Consider the following 12,333-nt stretch of genomic DNA (forward strand, 5'->3'; position numbering starts at 1 on the left):
CCTGATGTGGCAACCTGAAATTGCTTTCCAGGGCCCTAGGGAAGGAAGCCTGTTGGCCAAAGGTGAAAGGCCTCAGTCCAGGGAAGATCAGGATAGCCAAAGACTGAGTCAAGTGCGGGAGTACTCACAGCTAAGGAGATGGTCCTGGATTCGTCAGCATGATCCACTCTGAGACCGGCGTGTAGCTCAGTTCCGGCCCTAGCTTAGCCCGCACCAATTCCTGTAACCACCACCTCCCCAAAAAAGAAGACAGATCATCTTCTGGTGCCTGCGTCCAGTCATCTAGCTAATGCATGTTTAGGGAGCTGTTACCAGGGCTGAGGACGCTTTGAATCTTTAAGGACAGAGTTGTCTTCTCAAACCCGAGTCTGAATGTCTAGAAATGTGGGAAGGGCCACGTAGACCAGATTCAAGGCTGAGATCTGTCACTTCCTAACGTGGGACTTTAGGTGAGGGACTTCACTTCTCCGACTTCATCTTCCTCCTCTGGGTATGAGGAAACAGTTCTTACCTCAGAGCTGGTGTGGAGCGAGCAGGCTCGCGTGTCTAGGATGCTTGGCACGGGGTGACGCCTCACTGTGCAACAGCAGCAACTACCATTTATTGTACCTGGAGCAGGTCTTCAGAGACTGTAATATAATCCCTGCCACAAGATATGAGGAAGCTGTTTTTCTTCACCGAAGAATTAGAAGCTGAGCTGGCAAGATGGCTCAGTGTGGGAGGACACTTGCCCTCAAGCCTGACTGCCTGAGTTTGATGCCTGGATATCAAATGGCGGAAGGAGAGATCCAACTTCTGCTCCTTTTTTTTTTTTTTTTTTTTCCCGGAGCTGGGGACCGAACCCAGGGCCTTGCGCTTGCTAGGCAAGTGCTCTACCACTGAGCTAAATCCCCAACCCAGAGATCTAACTTCTGAAAGTTATCCCCTGACCTCCACGTGTGGTGGCACACACACACTAAATGTGACTTAAAAGATAATCTTATCCCCCACACACACACTCCTCCCTATATAATTGAGACATTTTGGTCTCTCTGCCTTTCTCTCTCTTCTTCTTTCTCTCCTAGTGCGCCCGTCTGTTCCCCACTCCCATGGCGACTCCCCTGGCCTCAATCCTTGGGGTCAGTAAACTTGCCTGCCTGAGAGCAGCGTCCCAATAAACCTGCCTTTATATACTTTAAGAAAAAAAAAAAGGGGTTGGGATTTAGCTCAGTGGTAGAGCACTTGCCTAGGGAAGCTTGAAAAGGCCCAGATCTGGTTCTAGGCAATCCTGGTCCCCAATAAATGTTCAGACAAAAAAAAGCAGCAAAAAATAAAACCAAAAAATAAAAAAATAAAATAAAGTCGGTGAGTTACTGCACTATGTGATGGGCCTCTTTCCCAGCACTCGGCTGAATGACATACACTCATCTGAACAGTCAGGTGCCCCAAGCAGGTAGTTTTCATCCTTGGGTTCAGCCTGTTGTGAATTGTGTAGGATCCATGGCTCCTCTCCCTGGAGAAATGTCTGAGTGCCACACACATTTTCATTCCCGATTTCAAGGCACTTGCAAAACTTTTTGAAACCCTTCTGTGCACTTCATCTAAGAATCTTCCTCTCGTTGAATACCATGCATCTGCAAGCCTAGCATTTTCAGGGTACTGGCAGGAGAGTCGCAAGTTGAAGACTAGCCTAGGCTATGAGACTCTGTTTCAAGTAAAATACATTGAAAATTGAACGTGATACTGAGAAGTGTAAACAATGAATAGACCTAGCCGAGTGCTGTCCTACGACTTAGGGATCTGCAACATGGGAGTGACTTTAGCCCTGGAGCTTGAAACCCGTTGGCAACATAATGGCTATGTCTAAAAAAAATAAATAAAACCCAGATGTCAGGTGAGGATTTTACACACTTGTAATCCCGGCACTTGGGGGGTAGGGAGGAGAATTTTTAGCTCAAGACCTGAACTGTCTAATGAGACCCTTCTAGAATTCCTTCCCTCCTTCTCTTTCTTCCTTGAGACAGGGTTGTTGGCTTATTTATTTATTTATTTATTTATTTATTTAATATATATGAGTACACTGTCAGACACACCAGAAGAGGGCATCAGATCTCAATGCAGATGGTTGTGAGCCACCATATGGTTGCTGGGAATTGAACTCAGGACCTCTGGAAGAGCAGTCAGTGCTCTTAACCACTGAGCCATCTCTCCAGCTCCAGCATATTTTTTTAAAACTATGTTATTGGCTTCTTACACCTATACCTCCTTTTCAGTCTTTATCCTACCCTGATCCCTTCCAACCCCACAACACTAGGTAGGAGAGAAAGGTTAGGGGGAAGGAGGTGTAGACCTCTTTAGACCTCCTCCTGCCGATTAGCTACACCAGGATATCTCCAATTTCTTCTCCTCTCTTTGCTTACAGCCACTTGAGAAACCATAACAACGCAACCACCACCACCACCAGCAGCAGCAGCAGCAGCAGCAGCAGCCTTCTCAGGCCCTCTCCAGAGTCCCCAGAATTAAACTGTCTGCAGCTGGCAAAATCTCACCCCTCCTGGAGCACGAGGCAAATCACAGTCAGCAGCTGTGGAGTCTGAAGCAGCCCTGTATCCCACACCTGGGATTAAAATGGAAACATAGTCACAGAACATAACTGGGTTGTTAAATAAAACTCACTACACATGGTCTCTCCATAGCCCTACATCTCCTGGAACTCACTCTGTAGATGAAGCTGACCTTGAACTCAACAGAGATCCACCTGCCTCTGCTTCCTGGGCGCTAGGACAAACCGTGTGTGCCATCACACTGGGCTAAAGCAGAATAATATTCTTTCAGCTGCCAGTACTCTGACTTGAACGTTCCTACTGAGACGGCTCAGTGGGTAAAGGTGCTTCCACCCCTGGGCCTATACCGTGAAGTGGGGGAGACCCCTGAAGGCTGTCCCTGACCTCCATGGAGGCTATGGCAATCACGCACAGACAAAACTGGAATTACTAGATAGACATGACTAAAGTAATCTGGGGTTGGGCATGTGGCTCCATTGGTAGAACAATGGAGTCCGACGTGCATGAAGCCCCGAGTTCAAGTCCGAGCACCACGAACGAGCACAGTGACAGTTATGTAATCCTGGCAAGAACTTCTCGGTCATCCTTGGCTACATACACATTTGTGTCCAGCCTGAACTACCTAAGTCCCTGACTCAGAAAAAGAAAGAAAGAAAAAGAAAAAAGGGAAATACAGTTACTTAAAAGAAAATAGTAATTATTAAATTTCTATCCAAGGCTACATAGCGAGATGCTTTTTAAAGAGAAAAAAATAAAGGGCATTAGTTTTATGGGGAGATCACGTAGGGATGTCAGTGAAGAACTGGGAGTCAGCTTCTACCATTTAGGGTCCAGTGATTAAACCAAAGTCCAGGCTCGGTGGCAGATATCGTTCACCCGCTGAGCCGAGGCCGGGTCACACTGCTCTGGCTGGACACGTGTTAGGGACTCCTGCTGCCTTGGGCTCCCCAGTGTGGGGTTACAGCTGTGCACCACCACGCTTGGCTGGAAAGGTTCTTCACTCATGAGTTCAGATCCGTTCCTGGCCAGGAAAGGTTGGCAGGGCCGAGCTCTCCACACCACAGTGCCTCGGCAGCAGGGAGCACAGACGCCTGTGCCCTCTGCCTTACTCTCTCTCTCTCTCTCTGCCTCCTTGTTTCCTTTTCCTTTTCCTGTTAACTGGGTTTTAACCCCAGCCCATTCACATGATAGGCAAGGAGCCCACCTACATGAAGGTCGCCCCTCTTACATTCCACCTGGGTTCATCCTCTCTGGAAACACCTTCACAGACACTGAGCTGTCCTTCACTAAGGCCCTATGCCTTCCTCTGTCCAATCAGATGACAGAAGGTTAAGAATCACAAATAAGCCTGGGGAGGTTGCCTGGCAACCGGAGCACCTACTGCCTCTGCAGAGGATGTGGGTTTGGTTCACACACACACACACACACACACACACACACACACACACACACACACGTAAAAGTAAAAACTGAAAGAATCAGTGATGATAGAAGAGACATAGAGATGGAAAACGTCGTGGTAGTTAGGAAGTCTGCATGCTTCTGTGTGGTGGGCTCTTGGGGGCTTTACTGTGACACCAGCAGCAGTTCCAGAGGATCCAGAAAGGATCCAGAAATGACCGATGCTTGGTCTGTCTGTCTGCCTGTCTGTCTGACAGGGGGCTCTAATTATCCCAGAACAGAAGACATCTGAGCCCCCTCTCTCCTTTTCTCTCATGGAATCCCCCTACTCTCCACAGTAAATGGAGCCCCTCTAAGAGCCAATCCAAATGGTACCAGAGCCAACATGGTGGCATAGGCATGTACTCTTAACACCTGGAGGGTGGACGCAGAAGCAGCAGCAGCTCAATCCATCCTAGCTACATTAGGAAGTGTGAGGCCAGCAGTCTACCTAACAAAGGACGTCCCCGCCCAAGTACATTTGTGTGTGTGTGTGTGTGTGTGTGTGTGTGTGAGCATTGGATAAAGTGAACATAGTGGTGTGCTTGTAATTCCAGCACTTGGGAGGCAGAGGCAAGAAGATCAGAAATTCAAGATGATCTTCCCTACATTAGTTAAAACTGGCCACCAAACCCAGTTTTAAGGGGTACAGGAATTGAGCCAGGGCCTTGTGAACACTAGGCAAAGATTCTACCAACTGAGCCATTTAATTATCTAATTAGCCCTATCTAATTAGGTATCAGCTGAAGTGGCTCCTTCCCCCAAGTTCCCGTTTGCCTCTCACCACCATGTAGATTTCCTCTGTGAAGTTCGCCTTGTGCTTTTCCCAGAGGGATTGTCCTTCCTGGTGAGTGTCCGCGTGTGTGTCCTGCCTCTCCTGTTCCCTATTCCAGCTTCAGCACCCAATTCACTGTCTAGGGCTAGGGATGTAGCACAGTGGTAGAGCCATTGGCTAGGAAGAGAAAGGCCCTAGGTTCCCCCATGCCAGGAAAAAGAATGGACTCAGGAAATCTGACTGAAAGTATAAGACTTCCGGGTCTTACGACACCCCCGCCCCTTCTTAGAAGATGAGATTTAAACGGGGCGAGGAAGATGGTTCCAGGGTAAAGGTGCTTGCAGTGCAAGCTGGAGAACCAGAAGGTGATCTCCAGGAAGTCCATACAGACTGAAGGAGAGAACCAGCCCCACACGGTTGTCCTGACCTCACAAGTGAGACAAGGCTCATGAGCCCGTGCCTAAAATTCCAGTACTTGATGTGTGGGAGCAGGAAGATCAGGAATTCAGGGTAATCCTCAGCTGTGCAGCTCTGAGTTAATAGAGAGGGTCCCCTTGGGACTGGAAAGATAGCTCAGCCATTGTGTTCTTCTGAGGACCCAGGTTCAATTCCCATCACCCACATGGTAGTTTACAACTCTTTGAAATCCTAGACCCAGGGGATCCAATGCCCTCTCCTGGCCTCTCTGAGCACCAGGCACGGATGTGGGTGTGGCACACAGACATACAACCAAAACGCCCATAAACATTTTTTTTTTTTTTTTGGTTCTTTTTTTCGGAGCTGGGGACTGAACCCAGGGCCTTGCGCTTCCTAGGTAAGCGCTCTACCACTGAGCTAAATCCCAAGCCCCAAACATTTTTAAAAAGGAAGAAAACGAGGAGAGTCTCAAACGCAGCTGTTGTGAGGGGTGCCCCGGCGAGCAGAGACCAGCACCCACACACTGCTGCTGTCTCTTTTTATTTACTTTATTGGGGAGGAGGGAGTTTACACAGGATCTCATGTAGCCCAGGCTAGCCTTGTAGCCATCTATCCAAAGCTGGTCTTGAATTTCTGATCCTTCGGTTCCCATCTCCCAAGTGCTCTGACTCCCTCCCTTAGCCTGCTGGGGATCAAACAGACGGGCTCTGGCCTCGCTCATACCGAGCAGATGCTCTACTGACTGAGCAGCGCTACCACTGAGCTACACTCCTACTCTGTGTACTTTAGCCTTTAATGTAAACATGACCAATCGAGCCTGGATCTATCAGCAGAGGAGCTCATGTCTACATTGCCTGAGTGGGAGGCCAAAGCTGGTAAAACATCGACCAGTCTCCACAATCCTGCCGTTGAAAATGGAGCTGGAATGGCTCCGTGGCCTGGCCTTTTAGTTAAGATCAGAGGGGAAGCCAAAAAGCGCCTTTGACTGACTAACATATTTTAAGTGAGGAAGTCCTCATTACTCTCAACTGTTTTCTCTTTGGAGTGGGATGCCTCTGGGCAGTTTAGTATAAAAGGGTTTCCCCGAGTCAGCCAGTTGTGGTGGTGAACGCCTTCCATCCCTGCACTCTGGAGGCAGAGACAGGCTGCTCTCCGTGATTTGAGGCTCCAGCTACGTAATAGACCCTTCTCAACAAAACGACGGTTCTAGGTTAGAATGTGGGTGATGAGAAAAATGCAGAGATGTGAGCCGAAAACTTGGGAGTTATACAACCTGGAAATTATTTAAGGGGTTTCAAAAATATACTACAGATTTTAAGGTTTGATGGGTCAGCACTAATCATCAAGATTCATTCAGCACTGTTAAGTCACACTGTGCTGAGAATCCACAAGTGTTCATCCATTTAAATGCTCCCACACACCTATCAAGTGGTTTCCTTTTACACTTGGTTCCCTGTTACAAATAAAAGACAAAACAGCTTTACACAGTGCTAGATGACTCTACTCCCGAAGCTTTTGACCACCTTTTCGTTTTGAAGTACTGGGTATCCTCAAACACAGGATATGGTGCATGTGAGGTAAGAGCTTTACCGTCAGCCTTATTTTATTTATTTATTATGTAGGTACGATTAGTCATAAATGTACCTGTGTCACAGGAGACACCTCTGAGGATCACTTTCTTTTTTTTTTTTTGGTTCTTTTTTTCGGTGCTGGGGACCGAACCCAGGGCCTTGCCCTTCCTAGGCAAGCGCTCTACCACTGAGCTAAATCCCCAACCCCTGAGGATCACTTTCTTTTTTTTTTTTTTTTTTTTTTCTTTTTTTCAGAGCTGGGGACCGAACCCAGGGCCTTGTGCTTGCTAGGCAAGCGCTCTACCACTGAGCTAAATCCCCAACCCCGAGGATCACTTTCTTGTCCATCAAGATACTTCTTCCTCTCTATGAATAAATCCTTTCCCTGGAACCTTTGCCAAAATGGGAGAGTGTATCCAAGCAAGAAGCCTCACCTGTACACACTGGACATTCACCCACATTCCAGGCTCTCCCTCCTGGAGATGATTCCTTCCTGAATCTCTCCTTCAATCCTTAGGCTATCGGTACTTATATGGTATTCTAGATCAGTACCAGCTACATAGGGGCTACAGTATGAGATAAACATATAGTGTCACGTCATAAAATTAGGAAACTAACCTGGTGTGAGGGCGCACGGGGTGTGTGTGTGGGGGGGGGGGGGAGGCCGAGAAAGAACTGCGAACCTCAGATCAACCTGGGCTACCTAGGAAGACCGTGCTAGGGTAGGGTGGGGAGGACACCGCAGAAAAACGAAAAAGAAAGAAAACAGGGTTCAGTGGTAGAACGTAGAACTTGCCTCTCAAGCCCAGGGCCTCCTCAGACACACACGCACGCACGCACTGACAAACTTCGGGAATGAGACAGCAGAGATTTAAAGCAAGCCCTACAATTCTGAGTGCGACTGAATCGGTGGCTCGCCCTCGCTTTGGTGAACCTCTCTAGGCTCGAGGCCACCTGTCAAAGGCCTTAAATCGTGCGGACCCCGGGTTGGGGGTGGAAGTGGGCGGCACCTGGGGCGGCGGCTCCTGGTCTTCTAGAACCTGCGATTCCAGAACACACCCAGGGCTAACCTCAGTGGGCCCTAGCGGAAGACGCCCGCCCTCACAGCCTTCTAGACTGCTGGGTGGTCCGGGAGCCAGCCACTCGACTCGGGCTCCGCCTCCAGGGTGTGTGGGCCTGCACGCGTGCCGCGCATCGCCTGGGCAACCGACGCCGTGCGCGGTGCATTGTGGTCTGCAACAAAATGCGGGAGAAAGATCCTGAGGGAACCATTGAATCAACGGACCAATAGGGAGAGGCCTGGGGCTGTGATCAGCCAATAGCGACGAGTGCCGGGGGCGGGGCCGCGGGCACAGGGCGGGGCCTAGGGATTAGGCGGCGGCGGCTGGCGTGGGGCTGCTTAGATGCGCCACGGCTTCGGTAGCGACCGGCTGTCCACTGCTGCTTGAGCGGCGCCAGCACCTTCCCTAGGAGCTCGCAGCAGCCGGCTGGCCCCTGCTCCACGGTGAGACCGGGCTCGAGTCCTGCCCGTCCCCCGGGCCTGTGGTGCGGGCCTCGGGAGCTGTGCCTCAAAAGCGGGTGGGGGGCGTCGTCCTCAGGGGCGGGCCGGGAGGGCAGCGAGCGCGGCCCGCACCCCGACCCTTCCCTCTCCCGCGCCTCGTCCCTCAGGTAACCATGTGCGACCGGAAGGCGGTGATCAAAAATGCAGACATGTCGGAAGAGATGCAACAGGACTCGGTGGAGTGCGCTACTCAGGCGTTGGAGAAGTACAACATAGAGAAGGATATCGCGGCCCATATCAAGAAGGTGAGGACCCGGCACGGCATAGTTCCTTCTCCCTGATTCTGCGTTCCCTGGGCGCGCCTGGCAGAGTTTCCCGGCGGCCCTCAGGGCGGCTCGGTATGGATAGTTCTAGAAAGGACGCAAATGGCTTTTGCGTTCCTCTGGGGAAGACCAGACCCTCAACGCCAGAAGTTTTTTTTTTTTTTTTAAACCCCCCCAGCTCCTTGGGGGAAAGCGCCACCTAGCAACGGTTTCCAAGATCAGGGAGCAGCGAGCAGTTCCCCCTACTGTAGGATTCCTGCGCCGAGGATCCATCTGGGTGTTCCGGAGGGGGGTGGGGGTGGGGGGCGCCTGCGTGGGTGTTTCCAGCCGGGCTAGGAGGAGATCTCTGCCAGCCTTCCAGCCGGGAGTTAGTCGACAGTTCAGAGAAAGTGGGTGGCAGTGGTGGTTGGGGGCTTGGGTGGAGGAGGCTTGGTAAATGGCAGTTTGTAGAGAGCTGGCAAGACTGCCAACTTCTCAAGCTGTGTTTGCTGGAAGGAAACTGGGAGCCGGAGCCGTGGGAGGGGTTCCAGCGGAGGACGGGAGGATGAAAGACTCACGTGGAACAGAAATGAATACCTTTTTTTTTGACAAACGCAGCAGAATGTGCATCTGGATTGTAAAGAAACATTCTGCTTAACAAATGAGGTTTTAATACCGATTGCCGGATGAGATACCAGGAGCCCTGAAGGATTTTACATCATCTCTGGCCCTGGTTCCATCCAACTAGTGAAAAAATTAACACATTTATCTAGTTCTAATGCCCACTGGGGTGGTAAAACCAGGGAGCAGATAGTCTCTAACTTACTTATCTTTAAGACGTGGAGGAGAGCGATTTTAAAGGATACTTAACTGTTAGATTCTGTTGCTAGCTTTATTTTTCAGCCCAGCTTGATTTAGATGGTAATTGAGACTTGGTCCTTGGGGCGGGGGTGGGACGCAACTGTCTTCCTGGATTTGGGGTGCATGGCAAATACAATGGTAGGATAGTTATTAGGAACAGCCTGATAAGTGCTGACGTCATCTGCCGCCATCAAATTGCTGAAGTTCAGGTTAGCTGCAAATGATGAGGTCCTTTAACCCTCCTAGTACTAGGAAGGCAGAGGCAGGCAGATCTCTTTGATTTTTTTGAGACCAAACCAGTCTATATATCGAGATCCAAGGTAGTAAGGACTACATAGAACACCCCTCCCCCCCCAAAAAAAAAAACCCAAATAAGAAAAACACCCAAAATAGTCAAGAAGTGCAGTCACTGAAACAGAACTGTCCTTGAAAATGACCTTTGATCTCCTCAGCTCCCACTCCCACTCCATCTCGGGCTACAAGCATGTTGTATTATTGCTCTAGGTAGGTGATTTAAAGCCAGGGGAACATTATTTAAGAAACTGCTGGGGTTGCGGTAGGGAGAGCGCTTGCCTCTTCTGGTGTGGAGACAGTTACAGGTGCCAGGATCTCCCTTTCTGGTCCCACAGGCTCTGGCTGTCCTAGAAACTGAGTCCTCGAGGTGTACCACTAAAATCCCGTTTTCTTCCTCCCAGGAGTTTGACAAGAAGTACAACCCCACCTGGCACTGCATCGTGGGCCGGAACTTCGGTAGCTACGTGACACACGAGACCAAACACTTCATCTACTTCTACCTGGGTCAGGTGGCCATTCTCCTGTTCAAATCTGGTTAATAGCATGGACTGTGCCAAACACCCAGTGATCCATCCAAAAACAAGGACTGCATCCTAAATTCCAAATACCAGAGACTGAATCTTCAGCCTTGCTAAGGGAACACCTCGTTTGAATCTGTTGTGTTTTGTACAGGGCACCATTCTCTGTACACGTTTGTGGTTATAAAATTAGTAAAACAGCTTACATTTGTATTTATTTTCTAGTCCATACTTCTGTACCCCCATTTTTTTCTCCCTTAGGTCATTCCTTTAAAATAAATCTGTTGGAGATGTATATGTCTCTGCTAGTTTGTTTCAAGGAAGATAGGGTTGACGTAGTTTGACCAGTTGGTAAGTCTGAGGACTTCATGTTTTGTAGGATTAGACAGTTTAGTTCTCTGGATGGAATGTTTGGCAGGCCACACCAGTTTTTCCAGATTATTTGGGTTATTAGCCACAGGTCTGAGGCCCCATCCCTGTCAGCCTAGCGCTTGGGAGGCTAAGGAAGGAGTAGTGTTGGTTCTAGGCCAGCCTGGATTAGAGTACCTTAAGAGTTAGCCTGCTAGGCTGTTGCTTTCACTGGCTGCGCTCAGAAGTCAGTTAGGTGAAGCTGTGAGTCATGTTCACTAAGTAAAGCTGTGGAACCTGTAGTCACCAAGTTTCCCTGTTGTCAATTTAGAGCTACCTTAGCTTAAGGAGGAAAGCCTGCATAGGAGACTTCCGCAGGTAGGGGCTGAAGCAGCCAACCCACTTTTTTTTTTTTTTTTTCTTTTATTTTTTTCGGAGCTGGGGACCGAACCCAGGGCCTTGCGCTAGGCAAGCGCTCTACCACTGAGCTAAATCCCCAACCCCAGCCAACCCACTCTTACTTTGGGATTGGCAAGAGTCCCTGTAGGGTTGCCGGTTCCTATTTTCACAGGTAATGTGTTTTTACTCTAGATCTTGAGATCTAGAGAGTTGAGAGTTTCTCTGGGTAGCCCTTGCTGTCATTGTGATGTTTAAGAAGCCAAAAGGCTGCTACACAGAGTGGCAGAAGATGCTTGTTACAGAGAACGTCAGGTTAGCTTTGCGAGTTTCTCTATCCACTTGAACTCGGTTAGACATTGTGTTTTGTGAGGACCAGGAGTGTGGAACTTTGCTGTTTGTGTGCCTGTGTGTGGCAGTCAGAGGTTCTCTACTGTGTAGATTCTGGACTCACTTTGCAGCAAGTCTATTCATTAAGCCATCTTGCAAGCCTGTTTTCTGTGTGTGACAGTGTCTTAGGAAGTCTGGTGGTGGCCTCAAACTGTAAGGTTAAAGATAACCTTAAACTACTGTTCCTTGGTTCACCTTCCAAGTGCTGGGGGTGCAGATGGGCACCCCTCCTGATTGTTTGACCCTTTTGTGACAGTCGACATTTGTCTCCTATCTGCAGAGATGGGGTTCTTGGATCCAGGTGACCACAGATAGGGCAATTCAGTTTATCTATTTGAACAGGTAAAAATGTTCCCATGAATTGAGTCCCTCTTCCTCCTTATGACCTGACAATTTATTTGAAACCCAACAGGATTTTGGCCCTCAAACTAATTGATTTGGTGCAAGGCCACATGGCGGGACACTGAGGAGTCTAATCTAATTTGATAGGGCCCATGTTTACTGTCAAGAGCTGGTGACTTATTCTCGGGTTCAGACGTGAGAAACGTTGCTATAGATATAAAATTGGTTTGATGGTGTATGGAATTTCTCCCAGTGCCTGCTCCTTCCTGTTAATTTAAAAGCCAGGAGGCTCCAGCTGGCTGAAAGACACATACAGCGCTGTCTAAGGTTTGGCATTTTCTCTCTTTACTGCAGTCTTGGACTTCAGCAGTTAGCTCTAGGTGAGGTCTCTATAGACCCCTTAGTGTGCTGAACCAAACAGCAACCTGAGGCCCTTTCAAATTAACCCTGTTTGTTTCAAACATTTGTACTGACTACTAGCCTCGGCTTTCTGAGTGCTGGGATGAGACGTGTGCACTGGCCCACCTGACTGGCTTCTGCAGTTTCTTACTGTCGGTTTAGAATACACAGACTTCTCCAACACCACAGAGGCGGGCAGTGAGGCCACTCTGCCGAGGCCATTCTTGGCCATTCTG

The 12,333-nt window shown here is 49.3% G+C and overlaps 1 protein-coding gene across 1 annotated transcript; it reads left to right on the plus strand.

Moving 5' to 3' along the window:
* Positions 1-8,114: 8,114 nt before the first annotated feature.
* Dynll1 (dynein light chain LC8-type 1) lies at positions 8,115-10,517 on the plus strand. The gene is made up of 3 exons (XM_032887306.1): positions 8,115-8,250; positions 8,415-8,552; positions 10,106-10,517. The coding sequence occupies exons 2-3, from the start codon at positions 8,421-8,423 to the stop codon at positions 10,241-10,243; spliced, it is 270 nt and encodes an 89-aa protein (XP_032743197.1). The 5' UTR covers positions 8,115-8,250; positions 8,415-8,420; the 3' UTR covers positions 10,244-10,517.
* The last annotated feature ends 1,816 nt before the right edge of the window (positions 10,518-12,333 follow it).

Source organism: Rattus rattus, chromosome 16 (genome assembly GCF_011064425.1).
Source record: "Rattus rattus isolate New Zealand chromosome 16, Rrattus_CSIRO_v1, whole genome shotgun sequence".
NCBI lineage: Eukaryota > Metazoa > Chordata > Mammalia > Rodentia > Muridae > Rattus > Rattus rattus.

Coding starts and splice junctions, on each gene's coding strand:
- Dynll1 (XM_032887306.1), top strand. CDS start 8,421: ATGTGCGACCGGAAGGCGGTGATCAAAAATGCAGACATGTCGGAAGAG. Junction 8,553..10,105: donor TCGCGGCCCATATCAAGAAG/GTGAGGACCCGG, acceptor TCTTCCTCCCAG/GAGTTTGACAAGAAGTACAA.